We start from the raw sequence: 14,034 nt of genomic DNA on the forward strand, positions 1-14,034 counted from the left end.
TAGACCAGCCTCACCCAGCACAGCACTGGATGATCCTTCTGTAAAGCCCAAGGCATCTGCTCTGGCATTTTGGTCAAAGTCCAAAGGCTATAATTGCATTCTGCCCACCCGTGAGCTCTCCTAGAGTTCTAATTAGGTAGCATTTATTGCCTATCCGAAAAAGATTATGCCCAACATTGCTCTGCACATTAAAACAGCAAGGAGCCCAGCCCAAGTGATAAAGGAGCATCTTGTTGTGACAGGAAGTGACCGTGAGGTGGGGGTGAAAGTCTTCCTCAGTCTTTATACTGAGCCAGCTGGGACACTGGCTTTCAAACGTGGGGGAAGCTAAGTGTATCAGAGGGATTAAACTTGTGTTTTTCTGTGCCAATCCAGGGAAAGAATAGGCATATACTCCCACTTACTTTAAATGATTTCTAAGGCACATCAGATGAAAAGGGGATTGAACGCCAACCCCTTCTCTCTGTTTTCCAACCAAAATATAACCCACACGAGCGGGATTTAAAAGATCACTTCTTCTACACATTACACACGCTGTCTTAACATCGCATGATACATGACTTTTTATATTCTAAGCTATGAATAACCCAGAACTGAGGTGTTTTGCTTCGCTTAAAGAAATATCCTAAAAGGCCAACATTTTTAATGATTCAATGTGCAAAACTGCTTTCCTGATTGTACGTGACTAGATGGCGCAAGAAAGGCCTTCAGAAAATACACGCAACGATCCTCATCTTGATTAAGCTAGAAAGGACACAAGATTTCCGCAGATTAAGTTCTGCTGTATTAAAATAAAGACTCACACACACAATGAAGAGAAAAACTCTAATAATTTATTTGACCTTCAGTTTCACATTGTGAAAAACAAAAATAACAGTTTTACAAAACCTCAAAAATGTAGTAGTGGCAACCGAGCACATACGAACACGAACACTTCACTTCAACTTACACGGAGTTTTGTACGTGAACCACATATTCAACAGCCAAGAGAGGGATATTATTCAGCTCTAATCACTCTTATTCAGACAGGTGTCAAGCCCAGAGAAAAGGGGGCTACACAATTATACCAGAAGTGGAAGGCTGCCCTTTGTTATCTGTTTCCACAGCAACCAGTCCACAGAATAAGAAGAACCTTCTCTGTCTTCTGCCAAGGTTTTTGTGTGCACTGTGCTGTGAATTGTGTTTGCTTCAAAGTGGGGGACGTTTCACAGGGTGAGAATGGTCAAGTAGTGAGCCCAAATGCCTACATCAATTCAAAGAGCGGGAGTCCAGAAAGTTCCCTGCAGGCTGGGGGCCCACCCTGACCACGGCTCCCTCTGGCTCACACACAGTAATTAATAGAGGATTCAAGGACAGACCACAACTTTGAAACAGCTGCAGAAAATTCATCCCGCTTTCAGAAGTCACGCAGTGACACACACACATCTCGGCAGATTTGCATCATAAACCGGAGAGCTGTAAGAGCTACAGTATAAATGCCACCCCTCTGCTGCCAGGGTGCAATTAGACATTTGCATGGCTTGCAACACATCTAGGAGTGAGGGGCTGACTGCTGGAAAAGTACTGGGATGCTTTTATTCCAACGGCTCATTGCTTTTGGTCCAGCGATAGCCCACTTACTCGTGGCATGAACAGACAGGGACAGTTAGTCTAAAGCATCCAGGTAAAGAGAAATGCGAAGGGTTGATCTGTCACTAGACAATGCAAACACACTCACGATGTAAAAGGTTGTTATCAGTCCTAAGCTCTATTTTCTAAACTACGGTAACGTGAACAGCACGGATGAAAGCGGTGCTGACTGGCAACCCCTGGCCTTCCCCCGACGCCCCTGAGGAAGCGCCTCGTGGGGTCCGGCACTAATACCTATCACGGCACACGGTTAGTAAACAAACACTCGAACTAGCAAAGAATGTATTCACAACAGATTCCCACCTAGCCCGGAAAAACCTCTCAACGGGGGCCACTGCTCGTAATTCTTTGGTGTCTCCCTGCCAGATGTGTCACTTTTACACACCAAAGAGTTCTTTTAGAGACCTCGCGAAGGGTGAGCGCTGTGCCAACGTGAACGCGGTCTTGAAGAACTTCTAACGCTTGCGACGGTCATAAGGCGAGAAGCGAGAACAATGCATCCAGGTCGAGCAAATCTGGCGAGCGAATTCACGGCCGTCTGTTGACAATTCAGCCTTTTCCTGGTAACTGTGGTTATGGCAAAGCATTTTCACAGGGTAATAAATAGAGAAATAAATAAACTCGGGGGCAATGCCTTTACCTGTGCCCTATATACAAAACGATGCCATAGCATTTTCCAGGATTTCAGGATACGACACAAAGGAAAAAAAACCGCGAGGCGACTTGGTCCTTTCCAAATTTCAGTAGCTGAGATTGAAGTGGGTGAACCGGATGGGAAGGAGCAGGGCAGAAGGAAGCCTTCCCTCTCACCCCATGAGCCATCAGCACGAGTAGGGCCCACGAAACACCATTAAAAGTGAGTGAGTCTAAGAAAAGCGACCTCCGTGCGTCCTCTACCTCTACGATGTGATTTGTTTGTGTTTTGTACTCCTTCCCTGTCTTGACATTTACAAACCCCCCCCCTTCCCAACCCACCCTCCAGTTATACTCCAAACAGTAACTCCCAAGTTTTCATATTTGTGCAGCAAAGCGCTTCACCAACAGCCACAAAATTGTGCAAAACATACAACCATCCACACACATCCATACACGTGAAGACCATTTTAAGCACTGTTTCAGCATGCAGGCCTCAAACAATAAATAGCTCAATCTATAACAAACTTCTTAACAGCCAAGGGAAAGTTTAAAGTCACTTATAAATAGAAAAGAACATCCACCAAATGCCTACCAACAATGGCCCCATTGTTCAGAACCTTCCTGGGGAGCACAACCCCTCAGAGATTAGTGGAGAGTCCAGGGGTCCTCACTCTGCGGCCAGCCAAGCCAGCTCCCCTCCTGGCCCCACAGTTGGGCTTTCAATCTCCAACAGCAGCTGGTGTGGAGGCTTCAAGCTTGCTCCTCGGAGAGAGGTGACAACCATTTCAAATTTTACACATAAATGGTGGAGCCCATGGAAATCAAATGCTGAATATGGTACAGCAAGGGAAAAGGCCCGGCTTTTCTCTCCCTTTGAGGGGCTGATTAACGCTGACATTAATCCACAATTACAAGACAAGGACTAGATCACAGGTTCATCCATTCATATTTAAACCATGTGCTACTTGCACTGAAAATCCCACCCCCTCCCCCACCCCCTCCTTCATGTCCAGTTAGAGCATTTACAAGGTGCAGTGGATTGTAATCGAGTCTTGTAGCAACTTCTTTTCCTTTTTCTTTTCTTCCTCTTCATTAAGTTTGGCCTCTCCAAAGTCGAAATCTTGGTTTTTGTCTCGCCAAGTGATGGAGTGAGCTAAAACAGAGGGAACAAAAAGATTCTTGTTAGTAGCCTCGAAATCTACAAAAAAGGTAACATCAGGACAGAGCCGGTCAATATTGCTTCTAGAGGTCTTAAGTACTTGTTCAGTAGCGAGTGTGCAAAGATAAAGCGCTTGCCTTCGATGCACACGCATGGGGTGTGCACGGATACGGAAGACTAGCTGAACAGACACAACGGTGCCCGAAGAAAAATCTTCATTTCTCTACTAAACCTTAAACGTGCGTATGTTCAAATACAAACTTATATACGTCCAGGTGCTGTTATGAGTTGCCACCTTCCGCTTCCAACATTCATAATTCATCTCCATGGTTAAGCAGAGCCACTGTGAAGCGATCGGCCGAGGGTCAAAAAAGATTCTTGGGCAAACCCTCCTTGGCCCATTTCCCACAAAGGATCCCCAAATCAATTTATTCACCATATAGAAGGCAGACATATTAATCCTCTTATTTAAATGCATCTCTGCTATTCATTACGGCAGAAATCAGTCTCGCTTCCTTTCACACGACTAACATACCAGGCCTCCACAGCCCAAGGCTGGGAGTTTATTCTCCACGTTCATCAGTCCACACTTGGGAGACGCCAGCTATGGTATGCACTTAGGATCTACAGACTACCGACGTCAAGCGTGAATATAAATTCAGGGAGCCATAACCACAGAGGCCGCACATTGCACGAGAGCCGCTATCTCCTCACACAGGCCGCCATCCCCACCCGCTGTATCCAATTGTATAGATACGGGGAAAATTCTGCACAGGGTTTTTGGTCTCTCAAACACTCGCCCTATCTGTTCAGAGAGCACATTTCCGGCACCAGTGGAGGAATCTCATTCCTGCTGCTAGAACTCTAAGTGCACACAAAGGGAACGCAGGAGGGGCTGCTCATTACTTGCCCTGAATTCTTCTCGCTTTTGTGTGCTCAGGAGTCTGATTCATTTCGTTAGTTGTTTCTTTTGGCAGTTTCATAACCGTGATTCAAGCTCTCAAGGCATTCCTTAGACTACAGAGTCATCCTTCTAACCCACCTCCCAGGAACCTATAGATCAACATTCGGCCAGAAGAATGTATCTTGTAATAACACGACACTTCACGATGCTGCATACTCAGATAGGGAAGGGGAAGGAAGAGGAAGGGAAAGGGAAGGGAAAGGAAATATCTAAACACGGAAGAAATAAATCGAAATCCAAAAGCTGTCACGTGTCAGGCTGGAGCCACACAGCACCAGGAAAACGGGACAGTAATCAAAAGTAATTTCCTGGGGCGCCCGGGGGGCTCAGTCGGTTGAGCATCCGACTTCGGCTCAGGTAATGATCTCACAGCTCACGAGTCCGAGCCCCGCGTCGGGCTCTGTGCTGACAGCTCGGAGCCTGGAGCCTGCTTCGGATTCTGTGTCTCCCTCTCTCTGTGCTCCTAACCCACTCCCATTCTGTCTCTCTCAAAAATAAATAAACATTAAAAGAAAAAAAAATTTTTTTACGTAATTTCCTTTTTGTCCTTCCCACCCACTGACAGAGCAGCAGGAGAGTAAAATCCCCTTGGTGAATGAGCTTTTAGACCTAGGGAAACTTCTTGTTAACACTGTATTAATTCGGTTAGCACCTACACTTGGAGATCAAAGAGATGTCCCGGAAGTTTTGGCAGTTTAGGGCTGATACCTACACAGCACCTCTTTTAAGTCACTCCATGGAGCTTAAGTGTTTTAACACTATCTTGTGGGTAGAAAACTCGAGAAATTTAAGCCAACATTCTCCCTATCGGAAACCGCAAGGGTGGCTTTGAGCAGGCTCATGCCGCCCTTTAAAAAGGCAAACCGGGCCCTGTCAGATTTCGTTGTTGTGGGCTGGACTCCGGCTGGGAGCACCAAGGGTGGGTAGGTGTTTCACATATGACCTAACACTTTATTTGCTCGTTTCCCAGGGACCGGAAGTATGTGCTTAGGTTCAAATACCCAGGATAGGGTGAATTCAAGTGTTTGCCAACATACTCTGGGCTGAGAAAGGAGGCACCAAAAATGAAGTACAAACATTCCAATCAGATAATGGTCAAACTCCACACACAAAGCTAATTCCATGACAAGTTAAGGTCTAAATTGAAGGAGGAAACAAAGCTAAGAGTATTGAACACCTGATATATGCCAGGCACTGGGCAAGGTATTTTCTCTCCCTTCCCCCACCCCTTATCAATTCACCCAAGTCTGGGGACAGAGCTAGGAGAAGCCTCATTCAAATCACTCACTTGACAAAGGAGGGATCCGAAGTACAGAAAGGTCTAGACACCACAGCTTAGAGCCAGAGCCAGAATGCACATGTGGCCTCTTCCTGCCTCAGTTTCCTTACCTTGCTCCAAGGATGCCAGCCAATCGACCAGTCATCATTCTGATGTGCCACCACCATCACTGGCCATTTTTATGGCTCTCCCATGCAAACTTAGTCGGTTCTGGACTAACACCGAACTTGGCGTGCTGTTAATTGATGCTTTTGCCTAGAAGGTTCTTGAAACCTGCGTTAGACTTGAGTCATGCGCTCATATCGCAGAGGAAATAACCACATTCAGAGCATTTGTTTACTTAGGATTACTGAGATGCCAGCAAGGCTGCAAAAACCAGTTTGGTGTGGGACGCTGTCAGCCCAGCTCCCCACAGGAGGTTTCTGACTGTTCCAGCTCCTTTGAACGAACTTCATTCCAAGGTTACACTATATTATAAGAATTCTACTAACTGTAATGGGCTGGAGAGATAACTGAAGAGATGAAAAAGAAAGAAAGAGTAATTGCAAAGGTGAGGCCAACTTTAGTGGTGTCTTAAAACGAGCTGTACGAAATGTGGAAAGGAAAGACAAATGAGTCAAAATCCCTCTTTGCTTTGCTCGCAAAGACTCCTTGATTTCCTTTTTTTCCCTTTGAAAGTCCCCTTCAAAAATGTGAAACATACTAGGGAAAACAGAGCCAAAAGTTTTCAAGGAATGAGTCAGTTTTCACTGTACTTCCTCCAAAGCAAAGTTTTGATTTTATTCTCTTACTATTAGGAACAAGCCCGTGAATTAGCAAAACAAATCAACAAAGCCCACGTATTCTGTGCTACACTTAGACATGCCTAAGTGGTTCCTGGGGCCAATACTAAGGATGCTTAACGGCAGCAAAGCGGCCATTAGCTTCACGAACGCTGAACTGTGTAGACCTATTAATTATTTGAGCCAAGGGTATTATATACTCTTAAGTACACAAGACGACCATTATGGACTCAGATATATGACACGGAAAGACAACTTTTGTTAGCCCTGACAATAGGCTCAGCCTGTCTGATTAACTCTGAAAGGCTGCAGTATAAGGCGGTCTAGATGGTTCAGTGTATCCACGCCGCAGACAAATTTATACAATGCAGGTGCAACTTTTTTACAAAGATAGACCTTGACTTCCCTCGAAAGCTAATAAATGCCTAAAGGGGCCTAGTATTATTATTATTTTTTTTTTTTGAGGAAAAGAAGTTTTAAATAAGCAAACAAATAATATTGGAGAGAATGAACTACGAATCAATTTAAGCATTCAGTTTTTTACACCCTACTTCATTCCAGAAAAGGGTTTGAGGAATCTAAGTTTGGACGTCACCAAATATCTCCTGGAGTGATACCAATGTGAAGCTCAAGTTTATTAAGCAGTTGAGCATGATGCTCACATGCTTCCACCCTGGAGCCAGAGTGCCTGGGTTGTTTTCTCGACCAACTCCTCCACAGACTAAGCTCTATGACCTTGGGCAACTTACTTATTTAACCTCTGTGTGCATCAGTTGTTTTCGTCTATAAAACGCTCTAGTAATAGTATCTCGCGAGGTTGTTGTCAGGATCAAATGAAATGATCCATGTGAAACACACGGCCCGGCTCCAGGCATACAGGGAGGGCTCATTAAGCATGGGTTGGCATCATGAACGTAGGTCAGGGGTTCTCAACCTGGCTGTGTATTAGAATCACTAGAAAACGTTCTAAAGGTGCTGAGGCCTGGGACCTACCCAGACCAAATGAAATCCAGTCTCCGGGACGGGAAGCTCTTGAAAAGCTCTCTGGGAGGTTCCTAGGCTCAGTCAAGGCTGAGAAGCACTGACTTAACGTCTTACCTCACGCTCGCTTCCTTCACGATGTCCCGCGCCTAAGAAGGCAGATGTTTCCAGGTGCTGACAAACGCAGTAGGGATCAGCGAGTACGGGACCGTGGTTATGCTGTTCCACACATCTAACGTTGGATCATAGCAGTCCAAAGTCTTGCATCGCTGAATGCCAAAGTAGCCTCCAACCACGTAGAGTTTGTTTCCGGAGGCCACGGCGTGGCAGCTCATGCGCTTGGCCGTCACGTCTCCCACCTTGGTCCACTGGTAAGTCTCGCTGTTGAATTTGTAAGCAGAGCAGGCGGAGAACTCTGTGTCTCCCCCCATAATGAAAATCTGGTTACCCAGCACAGCGGCCGCTGTGTAACGCCAGGGCTGGGGACAGGTGGCGGGTACCGTCCACCTGTTTTCACACTGATCGTAACACTGAACCTTAGGGAGCTTGTCATGACTGACGCTGGTACCTCCGAAAGCAAACAACTTGAGTTTGGCACTCACTACCGCAGCGTTGCTAACGCCTTCTCGGAGTGGGGCCACCATGGTCCATTTGTTGGTTGTGGGGTCATAGTGTTCTACCTGCTTTAGGGAGACTGAGGGCGAGGCCGGGAGACAGCCAGTCGCAGCCGTGTGCCCCCCAACCACATACAGGCAGTGCTTCAGTTCAGCAGAGCCGTGGCCAAACCTGGCCACCAGCATGGGGGCAGCTTTGGACCACTCTTCATGCAGGGTATCATAAACCCAGACATCTTTCGAGACCCCGTTTTCAGACCCCCGCCCCCCAGTAATGTACACTTTGCAGCCAATTGCACATGCACTGAACTCTTTTCTGGGGCTGGGGATGTCAGCCTTGGGAATTATTTCTTTGGCCTTCTGGTCTACCAGGTACAGCTTGTCACACATGAAGGTCTGGCCCCCCAAGAGGAAGAGGGCATGGCCAGTTTTCCGAGGCCGGGCACAGAGGCTGGTTACCACGCCGTCGTTCTGCAGGATTTTCAGTTTGCACCTGATGGCCTCTTCCACAATCTCCTTGCTCTTTCTCTGCTTGGTGATGAGTTCCTCCATGGCCACGTTCTCCATGAGATAAATGGCTGGCAGGAGAGCCAGCCTCACTGTCTGCAACAGCTCTGGGAGGTAGCAATAGCGTTTCTTCAGGTCATAGCTGATCCAGTTAATTGCAGACTCGTACACAAGCCTTTCATCTTCCGTCTCCAGCTCTTCACTGGACAAGAGCTGCACCACCATGTCCTGGGGCAGCTGGAGGAAGTCTTCGTTCTTCCTGATGGTTTGGAAATTGCTGAGACACATTCTCCAGGAGAGTTCGTACAGCTTAGTGCACTGGTGCGCATCAGAGAGCAGCAGCATGCCCAGGCAGTTGGTGGGGTGCAGATTCTTTTCTAGGAACTCTGCGCATGCATCCCGGATGTCCTGAAACTCCAGCATGTCACCGGCTTCCAGGAGCGATTCCGCATTTTCTTCATTGATGATGACCCGGGAGGAGTACGCGTAGTCAAGCAGCAGCTCCAAAACCTCGGGGTGGATGGAGTTGTCGAAGTTGACCTCACTGTCCTGGCTCTCTTTCAGGCCGCCGCTGAACATGGCTTCAAAGTAGCGGCTGCACGCGGCCAGCACGGCCCGGTGACAAGGGAAGGTCCTATTTCCAGCATGGAGGAGGACATCTGTGAAGAGGCGCTGCTGGCGTAAAAGGTTCAAGTGCGTGAGGACGCTGTCCGCGTAGGAAGACTTGTGAAACAGATAGATGTTGATGGAGCCGCTGCTGGCCCTAGACTTGCGGTTCTCATGCACGCTGACTGACATTTTGTTTCCACTCCTAAAAACAAAACAAAACAAAACAAAACAGACCATTGAACAGCGATGCTCCTGAGGCTCAGAACAGCAGAACAAAGCAAAACAAGGAGTCATGAACAGAGAAAACGGGACACTTCGCCACTGGTCTTACTGCCCACTGTTCTGAATAGTGGACAGTCACTCCTGTCCAGCGTCAGAGACGGCCACCTAGAAGGAAAGGCATTCACTGGAACACTGTTGAGCTACTGGAACACTGTTTAAAAAAAAAAAAAAAGCCACTGCTTGAAAGCAGGTTCGTCTTGGAAAACCTGACTGCCCACTTTCAGGATACTGAAGTCCTCGAGAATGTAAGTCAGCAAAACCCAGGCCTCACTCTCACACCTTCCTGTCCCTTGTCCAGCTGATTCACGCAGGCCACGTAAAATGCTGGGCCTCCAGCTCTCGTAACGCCAGGATGGGCACCAGCTTTTATGCCCTATGCAACATAAAGCCATGTGTAAAACAAAATACCTATTAATTAATCCCATTAAGAACTCCTTTAGTAAGATCCAGTCTCTCTCTGAATCACAGTCAATGGGAAACGTGACATTAAAATCATAGGCCTAGGCCAACTTCTACTATGATTGGATCTTTCTTTAAGTGTCACAAATAATTTCCAACCAGACAATTCTACCACTGCAGGGTCCTCAAAGAACACCAATATAAACATGACCAAGTACTGATGAGCAGGCTTTTGTGAAAACACAGAACAGATCCTGGCCACGATTACCACCCATCTTTCTTGCTCTGGACAGCTTCCAAAATGAGGATTTGCAAACATAAAAGGAAGAATATTTTGAGTAGCATACCCATGACTGCTGTTTTTCTATTCTTCCTGCTTTATATCAATTCTTAGAAAACAAGATGCAAGAACAAAGGATCTATCCATCCCTCTCTTTTCGATTAGACAGTGCATCACCAGAATCATCCTTATGTACCTGCAAACACAGGCACGTGCATAGGAGTTCAAAATGCAAACACTGCCTTATCTAAATCAAAAGCCCTTGTGCGTGTGTGTGTGTTGCCAGCCGTTGTTAATTGAGGGCCACCCTAGAATTTATTTGCTGACTGACATGCTTTCCTCCATATTATTGAAATTACTGCAAAATCTAATGCTCTCTTTGGCTCTTTTCAGGAGGTAAACTGTAGGTTAAAGACATAGTAAATACCTATCACCTACCTTCAAAAGCAGAACCACATGCTTTTTTTTTTTTTTTTCAAACTGTATCCTTCTGTTATTTCAAAGCAATAAAGCCTTCAAGAACCTGCCTGTCCAGGGATTCTTAAGGAAGTTGTTTATCCCAAGAGGGTGAACTGTGTGAGTTACAGTATCTGTTCCAAACCCAGAACAGCTAGTTCTCACAGCATAGAGCTGAAACCTACCGCCTCTTTGTTTCCTTCAACCGCTCGGATATTTACTGTTTTGGTTTATATTGCAGTAATTATTAATACATGCAAATGCATGATGTACCACAGATGCACGGGCTAGATACCAAGCTGGATTTCCTGAGCAGCTGTGGCACAGCACAGCAAACAGCAAAGGCAGCACCAGATTTGCCCTTGACTCTCCAGCCACGGAGCTGTTAGGTGAGGCAACTTGTTTTCCTTCATTTTTGGATTGTAACTTTTCATTAAGAGTAAACAGCTTACTGGAAGAAAGTTAGTAACAAAGTCCTAGGGTTCTGTTGTTCGGAAGACAACATTAGTGTCCATGGTGACTTAGGCTAGGACCCAGGAGCCAGCCACACATCACTCTTACCTCAAGCAAAGCCTCTACAGTCTGGTCCCTTTTAACCAACGCCCAGTGCTCCGGAGAGCCTAACATCTCTGATGCTCCACTATTACAGTTGTGAATTCGTACATCCAGTCCCAAGTACTTTGAGCACGATTTTAAGCTTAAACCTCAAAAGATAATATGAGGGGGAAAAAAAAACATAGTATGAATATTCCTAAGCCTTACACAGAAACTCACAAACATGCCAAATCAAATCAGTAGTTCTTTTTTTAAGCTAATGCTTCGAAAGCACCCTCAAAAGCTGCCTTCTCGGGGCGCCTGGGTGGCGCAGTCGGTTAAGCGTCCGACTTCAGCCAGGTCACGATCTCGCGGTCCGTGAGTTCGAGCCCCACGTCGGGCTCTGGGCTGATGGCTCAGAGCCTGGAGCTTGTTTCCGATCCTGTGTCTCCCTCTCTCTCTGACCCTCCCCCGTTCATGCTCTGTCTCTCTCTGTCCCCCCAAAAATAAATAAACGTTGAAAAAAAATATTTAAAAAAAAAAAAAAAAAGCTGCCTTCTCTCAAGCTAAGAGCGAATAGAGCCGTAACTGGAGAATGAGACTGCCTGCACAAGGTACGTAAGCACCACAGTGCCATCACACCGAGTGGGAATCACACCCTGACCCAGAACATGTTTCCCTGAGCATTAGATTTCAGACAGTGTAAAACAACATTCAGGAGGCTTACACTTAAGAAAACAGTTTGTTTAGAAGGCCTTAGGATATAGGATCTGCATCCGTATGCAGTCTATGTTTATGCTCCTGCATTTTCCAAGTTGGCCCACAAAACCAGAAGGAAGAGGCTAGCCTGTCATCTTGGCTACCATCCAGATGGAGAAGCATGTCACAGTCAAAATCCAACACTCTTACAGCAATATTTGCTTAAAATAAAAGGTAAACTTAAAGACCCAAGGGAAACGACCTGCTTTCTGGTTGAAAATTATGCAAACATCAAAATATCAGCAGAAGCCATTTTTGCAGTCACTAAACATACCTTCAACAGAAAATGAATCATCCTTCTGGCATTTTTAAGCCCCCAGAGAAATAATATTTGCATGCCAAGTAAGTAGCCAAAAAAAACAAAAAACAAAAAAAACTGCACACATATACTTAACCTGCATCTACAAAGAAGAGAGAGAAAAGGGCTGCTATTACCGTGAACATCAAAAGGACTCCTAGTTACAGTAAGTTCAGTTCACTTAATGCTCTTTACCCAAGCCCTCTGCTTCCAACACTTTGCATCCCGTCACATCTCCTAAGATTTTGAACCTGTTCTCAATGCACTCAAAAGAGAAACTAGGCAGATTTTCTCGGGCATTTACCTTACTGATACAATGGCACTTTAGAAAGACACTGTCAACGAGAAAAACAATCGACCATACAGCCGCCTAGAACACTTGCAACGCTCTTTAACGCGCTGGCCACACCTGAGAGGGCAACACGAAATTGCATCCTGAACAAGTTTCATGGTTCGTCCCCACCACGCCCACCAATTCCTATCCTTCGAAACTCAGAATATTACACTGAAGGCCAAATACCTGCATGAGAGGAAATTAATTTTTCAGGAAGTTTTCATTCATTCCCTACAGACATTCCGCCGCAGTGAACATGCCCTGACGAAGGGTGCGTGCGTGTGGCCCCAGCGCTCCCCTGTGCCGGGTAGGGTGCAACTTGCTTAGCCCTAGGGGCTGCGCGGTGCCGGGCAGAGCGACACCCACCCCGAGGGAAGAGCCGCTTCGGGCGGAGGAAGGAGACAGATACTACCCTGGCCGGGCTCGCGGATCCCCAGCAGCTCGTCCCGGGGGGCCGCGGACGAGAGGAGGCCCCTCCGGCGATGGCCAGCGTCTGCACGCTATGGAAGGGCAGCAGCGGCTCCCGAGGTCTCCTCCCCAAGAACGGTTCCCCCACCTCCTCCCAAGTCGGAGTTCCGGGCTCCAGGGCGAACGCACCCCCGCAGGCCGAGCAGCCCCGCAAAGCCGCGGCGCCCGCAACAGGTTCCGGGCAGCGGATGAAACTTACAGCAGAGGCGACCGGCGTCGGCGCACAACCAGATGGGTTCTCGCCTAGGTCACCAGGCAGGAGGAGACGAGGCGGACGTCTCAGCCCCGGGGAGCGGCGGCGACAACCCGGGCGAAAGGAGCGCGCATGGGGCGCCAGCCGGGAAGAGGACAGCGCCTCGCGACTCCCACGCCGCGGCCTCTGCCCGCGACCCGCGGAGCGTCTCCGGGAGCGCGTCTCGGGAAGGGTGAGCGAGCCTGCGGCTGCCGGCGCCGCGCGAGGAGGCGGGCAGTGCACTCCGGGGAGGGAGCGAGGAAGCGCTGTGCGCGCCGGCGGCCGCCTGGCGTCTGGACCCGGTCTCCGCAGCGCCACCGCCGCGCCGCCTCCACTCTGGCTGCCCAAGCAGTCTGCGCCCAGCAGCCGCGCGCCGGGCTATAAGCGGCGCGGCGGGGCGGGGAGGAGAAGGGAGGGGAGGGAGGAGAGGGCGCGGGTGCGGAGTGACACCAGGGGAAGGAGGGAGGAAGCGCGTGAAGGCCGCCCGCCGTGGAGGAGGAGGAGGAGGAGGAAGGGGAGGAGGAGGCGACGGCGAGGAGCTGGAGAAGAGCGTGTCGGGGGAGTTAATCGAGAGAGGAAGCGGGGGAGGGGGGGGGGCTGCGGAGAGTAGAGAGAGACAAAGCGGACACGGTGCCTGAGCCACTAGCAGCTGCAACCCTCAGGGACCGAGAGTAGCAGAAGTTTGGCCGGGTCGGAGTACCTGCGCCTCTCTGGCCCAGCCCGGTGAATGGATAGCCCCGGAGCTGAGGGACCCTGGGCAGGGGAGGCACCCGGCTGTGCGCTCCGCGAAGCCGGAGCCCCGCGAGATGCTCAGGAAAGGTGGCGAGGGGCA

The 14,034-nt window shown here is 48.4% G+C and overlaps 1 protein-coding gene across 1 annotated transcript; it reads right to left on the reverse strand.

The window, feature by feature from the left end:
- Window positions 1–811: 811 nt before the first annotated feature.
- ENC1 (ectodermal-neural cortex 1) lies at window positions 812–13,555 on the reverse strand. Its single transcript, XM_047873066.1, has 3 exons — window positions 13,170–13,555; window positions 7,548–9,362; window positions 812–3,418 (listed from the first exon to the last, which is right to left on the reverse strand). The coding sequence occupies exon 2, from the start codon at window positions 9,347–9,349 to the stop codon at window positions 7,580–7,582; it is 1,770 nt and encodes a 589-aa protein (XP_047729022.1). The 5' UTR covers window positions 9,350–9,362; window positions 13,170–13,555; the 3' UTR covers window positions 812–3,418; window positions 7,548–7,579.
- Between the last annotated feature and the right edge of the window lie 479 nt (window positions 13,556–14,034).

The sequence above is a fragment of the Prionailurus viverrinus genome, chromosome A1 (assembly GCF_022837055.1).
Source record: "Prionailurus viverrinus isolate Anna chromosome A1, UM_Priviv_1.0, whole genome shotgun sequence".
Lineage (NCBI taxonomy): Eukaryota > Metazoa > Chordata > Mammalia > Carnivora > Felidae > Prionailurus > Prionailurus viverrinus.

Coding starts and splice junctions, on each gene's coding strand:
- ENC1 (XM_047873066.1), bottom strand. CDS start 9,349: ATGTCAGTCAGCGTGCATGAGAACCGCAAGTCTAGGGCCAGCAGCGGC.